The sequence below is a fragment of the Nicotiana sylvestris genome, chromosome 2 (genome assembly GCF_000393655.2).
Source record: "Nicotiana sylvestris chromosome 2, ASM39365v2, whole genome shotgun sequence".
NCBI lineage: Eukaryota > Viridiplantae > Streptophyta > Magnoliopsida > Solanales > Solanaceae > Nicotiana > Nicotiana sylvestris.
The window spans coordinates 158645599-158652363 of record NC_091058.1 but is presented as its reverse complement, the minus strand read 5'-3'; the positions used below and the strand labels follow the sequence as shown (position 1 = coordinate 158652363).

Below are 6765 nucleotides of genomic sequence, written 5' to 3'. Positions count from 1 at the left end.
AGAACTTATGGGGAAAGGGAGTTTGGACTGTCTTGCCAAAGGACAAATAATACAAGGAGTTAAAAATTTTGAACATGAAGGAACTGAAGTGGATAAAACATTCTTCATATTACTCAAAGGCATGTGGCCTAATCTACTACAACTTTTCTTTTACATTGGAATCAGAAAATATAAAACATGAATTGGAAATAGCACTAGGCTTTGATTGCTTGCTAGAAACTAAAGTACCACTACACTTAGAAAAATTCTTAGAAACAACTGCACCATGCTGCCTTGACTTAAGGATGTACCAATCTCCAGAGGGCTCTTCAGTAAAGGGCCCTGCAGCAGAAAACAAGAAAAAGGAGTGAATAAGATATATTTCTGGAGTTGTTTGCATAATCTATGCACTGACAACAGATTGAATTTGAAACTGGGAATATATAAGACCTTCTGCAAGACTACATTAGGAAAGAGAGTAACAGAACCATAATGAGTGACCTTAAATCTACAAGAGTTAGGTAGATTAACTATGACATGCCTGCTTAAGGCTTTGAAATTTGGAAGAAAAGCTTTGTTAAAGGTCATATGCTCACTTGCTCCACTGTCTATTATCCATGAATGACTATCTACTTGTATGTAATAGGCATAAGAGTTGAAGTACTTAGATATACCAGAACAATTGAAGTTTGCAAAAACATCAGAGGTGTCTGCATTTTGCTGATTCTGGTTCATGTTCACCTGTTGGAGCAACTGAAGCAATTGTGTCACATTCTCTTGAGTGAGAGTCTTCACATCAGGTGCACAGTTAATTCCTTGTTCCACTGCTTCAGTTAGATTGAAAGCATTGTTAGCTTGTGATATGGGTTGGAATTTCTTCTGTTTTGTGAATTTGAAATCCTCTGGGAAACCATGTATCTATAACATTTATCAATGTTATGACCGGGCTTCTTGAAGTATGCACATATGCTAGTGTTCTTCTTTGTTTCAAAAACTTATTTCTGTCCCTTATAGTCATTAGCCTTCTTTCCTCTTCCGGCATAGTTAGCTGCCACAAAAGATCCTGATTCACCTTGATAAATAGGTGTAGCATGTATTTCCCTTTGCTTTTCATCTTGTATGACTAGTGAGTAAGCCTGTCCAATAGAGGGTAGAGTAGAAGACAACAGAATGTTGCTTCTAACTCCTATGAAGCACTCATTTAAACCCATTAGGAATTGCAATAATCTTTCATCTTGATGTGCTTTCAAGCTCTTAGACTTAGCTCCACAATCATACTCACAAACACAAGCAGAAAAGGTGTTCAAAGCATCTAACTCATCCCATAAACTCTTCATCTTAGTGAAATAGGTTGAAACACTAGTGTTACCTTGAATTACTGCACTCAACTCCTTCTGTTGCTGGAAGAGCTTTGCACCATTTGTCTGTCCAAACCTGTCTTCTAGATCTCCCCATAGATCTTTAGCACTTTGTGAGTATAACACACTTTCTGCAATTTCTTTTGACAGGGAGTTGAGTAACCATGACAATACCATGTCATTGCAGCGAGCCCAAGCCTTTTGGAGACCAGAATCAGAACTTGGGACAACTAAGGTTCCATCAATGAACCCCAGCTTGATTTTGGCAGAAAGAGCAATGACGACTGCTCTTCTCCACCCTCCATAGCTCTTGCCATCGAAAACTGAGGAAACAAGGTTCATCCATGGGTAATCCGAGGGATGAAGATAGTAGGGGTGAGATGAGTCAATTGCTCCAGCTCCATTGAAGACTGGAGTTACAACATGAGTGGTTGTGAAAGAATCTGCATCTACAGGTTCAGTGGGTAGATCAGTGGATACCATAGCTGGCTAGTTGAAGAAGATGAAGGATGATGAAAACAGACTGATTTGGAATTGTACTGGAGCAGATCAAACCTGCTCTGATACCATGTCAAAAATAGAAAAGGAACGTAGGAAATTGTTTTTTGTATTGATGATGATCAAATTATTCTGTACAGTGCTTTGTATAAATACAGTAAAAAAATAATCTTTCAAATAACTGCCTAGTACAAGTGTCCTATTCTAATTGTATATGCTATAACAAACTAATGGATAATGATATGTATGGAAAATATTTACAGGTGTTATTTTGTCATGTTCTGTTTCTAGAAGAATTTGTGTAGCCAGCTGGACTTTTGTATAAATTAAAACTGGACCTTTGCTTCAGCTGGACCTGATACACAAGTCAGTAAAAACCCAAACCAATAAAGAATCCAACCCGGGTCCAACATCTTTATTAAAACAAAAAAAGGAGACCCTTCAGACCAAACACTTAGCTTCCACCGTCGCTATCTTCTTCCTTGGTGTTTCTAAATAAGAGAGGTCTGTTCTTCTTTGTGTTCTTCTCTACTAGCGTAGTTCTGGGTTGTGCACCAACATTTCTATACGTGGAACGGGGAAGTAGATCGTATGCAATCACCATGTACAAATTAATTCAATATAGAAAGTCCTGTGTGCTAAATGAGATCGTATTCCCGCACCTCCTTGATTGTCTCAGAGCCAATTATCTTTGTTTGGAGAAGGCAGCCACATGAACTGTTGACACCGCACTATCACAAAATACGTTTCATTGACTTAATCCTTTTTTTAAAATATGATTAAGACTTTTAACCTCCCGCCCTACTAAACAGAAGAGGTATATAGCTAGTACCAACTGTGAAAAAACCCGAAAAAGAATAATTTGTAGGCTCCTGGAAATGTAATTTGATGTGTGAGGTATCTAGCTAATTAAGTGATACTTTGGAAATTGCAACTCATATACATGCATATGAAGTATATCTTCTTTTCTAATACCTGAATGAGCTTCTGTGGTTCTCCCTAGACATGAAGTTTTATGTAATAGTTCATCAGTCAGTGCTTCTTGTGCAACAAATATTGTCTAGTTACAAGTTGCTAATGTTCCTATCTCGTTTTGGTTTCATGGACCTAGGCTATTAATTTAGGTCCAATCAACACGTCCATGTTCTTAAAAGTCTCTCTGTCACAGTTATATATATAAAACTTCTTATATTTTTGTGACTCAGGTTGGCGACTTGGCTGCTCCTGTTGAAGAATGAACAGTTGGTGGAACAGCTCTAACTTCATTAATAGATGTAGAGAGGAGACATGCCACATCATTTTACGGAACAAATTTCTTCATTTCTTTCTGATATAGAAATATGCAGTTTTTTTAATTTCTGTTCTTCGTTATGTCTCCTGTACACTGAAGGGGTTTATTGCTATCATTTGTTACAATGCTAAACAATCAAATTTTTCCAACCAACATGAGCACAACTTCAGTACATTATTGTGTAACCAACTTGAAGACTATTAAGTAGGAAAGAATATCAGGTGCTCCATTCAAGAAATTTGCTTCAATGCAGTAAGATTGGGCTCTTAAGAACCGATACCTTAATCATGGTATGTTCGTTCTATTTACAAATCCGAGATCATGATGCGGGTCAATTTCCGAGATTCACTATGTATCACCCACATTGTTAAGAGTATTATAGAAACTGAAGTCCTCAACTAGCTTCTTCTTGTGTGCGCGCCATCCCGCACCATTACTTTGCCATCTCCATATTCGTCCCACTGAACCTGACCTCTGATACTAGTTGCTTGGCTAAAGTAGCCCAAATACATTCTTAACATGGTGTGATATTGTCCACTTTGGGTCAAGCCTGCACGGTTTTCCCGAAAGGCCTCATACCATTAAAAGATCCCTACATCTTATATGTTGACTCCCAATATTTTCAGCTACCAATGTGGGACTTTATTCGCACACCCAACATCCTACTTTTACCAAGTTTATATTGGCTTTAGTTGGACAAATTTTGATATTGTAAAGCACCAATAAGACTAATTACCATCATTCCAACAACAACTGGTTCTCTCCTAGTTGTAGGTTGGTTTAGGAAAATAGGTGCATTTCAGTGTCACAATATCTAATGATTTTGCTTGTTTCCGCTATAAGTTCCGTTGGAAATTAAATCAAGATTAATTAGTATTCCTAAGTTGTCTAGGACTTGTTATTTATTAGTTTATTTAATTTATGTCTAATTAAATTTATTTACCAATTTCATATTGGAATATGTTTTGTTAGTCTAATAAAATTTGGTTTATACTGTGATAAATAGCGGTGCTACTACATGTTATCTATAACGGCCAGGCCGATCGTTTTGAGAATTAGCATCCCGTTTGGTAGCTTAAGGCCTCAAGTAGCTTCGTGTTATGTATTATGACTTGCATGTGTGGCCGAGTTAGGTTTTCGGATGATTTGGAAGAACAGTTCTTATTTTTGAAGTTTAAGTGAAAAGAGTTGACCGAAGTTTGACTTTTGTGCAAACGACTACGGAATGGTGTTTTGATGATTCCAGCTTCGTATGGTAATTTTGGACTTAGACATGTGTCCGAATTTTGATTTGGAGGTCCGTAGGTTAATTTGATGCATTTTGGCGAAAGTTAGAACGTTGAAGGTTTAGAAGGTTGAGAGGTTTGGCCAGAGTTGACTTTGTTAATATCGGGTTCAGATTGCGATTCTGAGAGTTTGAATAGCTTTGTTGTGTCATTTGGGACTTGCATGCAAAATTTGACGTCATTCCGGGATGATTTGATATGATTCGACGCGAGTTGTAGAAGTTGAAAATTCATAAGTTCATTAAGTTCAATTTGAGGTGCGATTCATAGCTTTGATGTTGTTTGATGTGATTTGAGGACTCGGGCAAGTCCGCGTTATGTTACGAAACTTGTTGGTATGTTCGAACGGGGTCCCGAGGGGCTCAGGTGATTTTCGGGGTGGTTTCAGACCATTTCTAGGACATTTTTAATTGCTGGTTTTTGGCCACAAGGGTATGCATCGCGATTGCGGACTTTGGGTCACATTCGCGAAGAGCAAATTTGCTGTTTGGGCACTGTGAATCGCGATCGTGGAATCCTTATTCTGCTGTCACTGACCCGATTTTGGAAGCTTATTTCTTGCAATCTATAAGAAATTTGGAGATGATCCAAAAATGAGAGTTGTAGCCCTTTGTGTCTTTTCAGAACATCAAACCATTTGTACAAAAAGTTATGGTAGTTATACTACAAGCTGTCTGAGAAGAGTCTGGGAGGGGTAATGGGAATTTGTTCATCGCAATCGCAAAGGGTAAAATCTGTGTTGGAAATTTTTTGAATCGCGATCACGAGATTGGTGACCACGATCGCGAAGGGTACCTCTGGAACAGTATTTGAAGTACTCTATTTCGAAGGTCTTGATCATTTTATCATATATTGAGCTATGTAGCTCGGATTTGGGCGATTTTGAAGGGGATTTTCACAGTTTGGATTGGGGTAAGTGTTCTTTACCCGGATTTGAATATATTTTATGATTTCATCTTTATTTTTATCATTAAATTAGTTATTTGAATTGGAGAAAATGATATTTTTTTTAAAAAAATTCAAAAATAAAAAATGAGGATTTGAAGGCCGAGTTGATGTCGGATTTGGATAATTTTGATATGGTTGGACTCGTATCGGAATGGTGCTAGGATTTTGTGAATTTGGTCAGGTTCCGAGATGCGATCGTGGGGTTGACTTTTTAGTTTTCATTAATGATCGAAACTTTATTATCCGAAGTTACTTTCTATGGTTTTTATTTATGATATTATGTTAGGTTAGGCAACCTTCCATTGCTGCGACTGGCCATTCCCTGTTAGTTGTTTGTATTTTGGCTAGATTTGAACTGTCCGAATATTTTTTCACACGAGAAGGTCATTTTAGAGTATCAATTTAGCTTCTTTGAGGTAAGTATCTTGCCTAACTTTATGTGGGGGAACTACCCCTTAGGATTTGAGTCGTTTGTGCTATTTGTGTCATGTGAAAGCTGTGTACGCAAGGTGACAAGTACGTACTCGGGCTTATATATGGACATTGACTGGTTTAGACTCTTAGGCTTCTCTCATGTACTTATTTGAAATTGTTAGCACATGTTATATCTTTTATTCGTCATGTCTACTCTCACATGCTTTATTTGAAGTTATCATTACATGTCACATTCTTAACTTGTCGACTTTTCTCTTATGTGCTTTATTTGTTGTTATCACTTTTATCATTATGTGATTTCTTTTATTGTGGAGTTACTCTTAGTTGAAATTGTTGTTACATGATATCCTTTTTGTTGCCGAGTTATTCTCATACATTTAGACATAATACTAGTTTGTGCCATCTTTTTCATTGTTGTCCTATTCATATATTAGGTCCGAAGTTTGCCATTTCATAGAAATGCTTTCACTATTGAGTTTATCCTTAAACAGTTAAATGGAATTGACGTTATCGAAAGTCATTAATCTATTTTAATTGAACTTGTGATTAAAGGGGGTGTTGTTCTTTGCTGAGTTTTTGTTATTGTGATTCTATACACATTGTGTTGAGTAGTTGGCTATTTGTTGTGGAAATATTGATATTGTTGGATCTTTGGAAATGTTGTGGCCTATGGGCACTTATGATACAAGTTGATATGTTGTGTTGTTGTGATGTTAGCACATGTGAGTTGTTGTATGATTTGGTTGTTGTTATGCAGAGTATAAGTGTGGCATTTCACCGTCGTTGTTATGCGGGGCATACGAGTGGCATCTCACTATTGTTGAATGTACAGAGTGATACAAGTGGCTATTGTGTTATTATCCGGGCGGAGCGATAAGGGTGGCTATTATACAGAGTGATATGGGTGGCTATCGGAGTGATACGAGTGGCTAATGATATTGCCAGGGCGGAGCGATACAGGTGGCTATTG

General features: G+C 37.5%; 1 protein-coding gene across 1 annotated transcript; it reads right to left on the bottom strand.

Annotated features, from left to right (window-relative positions):
- Positions 1-219: 219 nt before the first annotated feature.
- LOC138885860 (uncharacterized) lies at positions 220-1820 on the bottom strand. The gene is made up of 3 exons (XM_070166848.1): positions 1002-1820; positions 430-897; positions 220-321 (listed from the first exon to the last, which is right to left on the bottom strand). Exons 1-3 carry the CDS (start codon positions 1818-1820, stop codon positions 220-222), a joined length of 1389 nt encoding a protein of 462 aa, XP_070022949.1.
- Positions 1821-6765: the final 4945 nt, after the last annotated feature.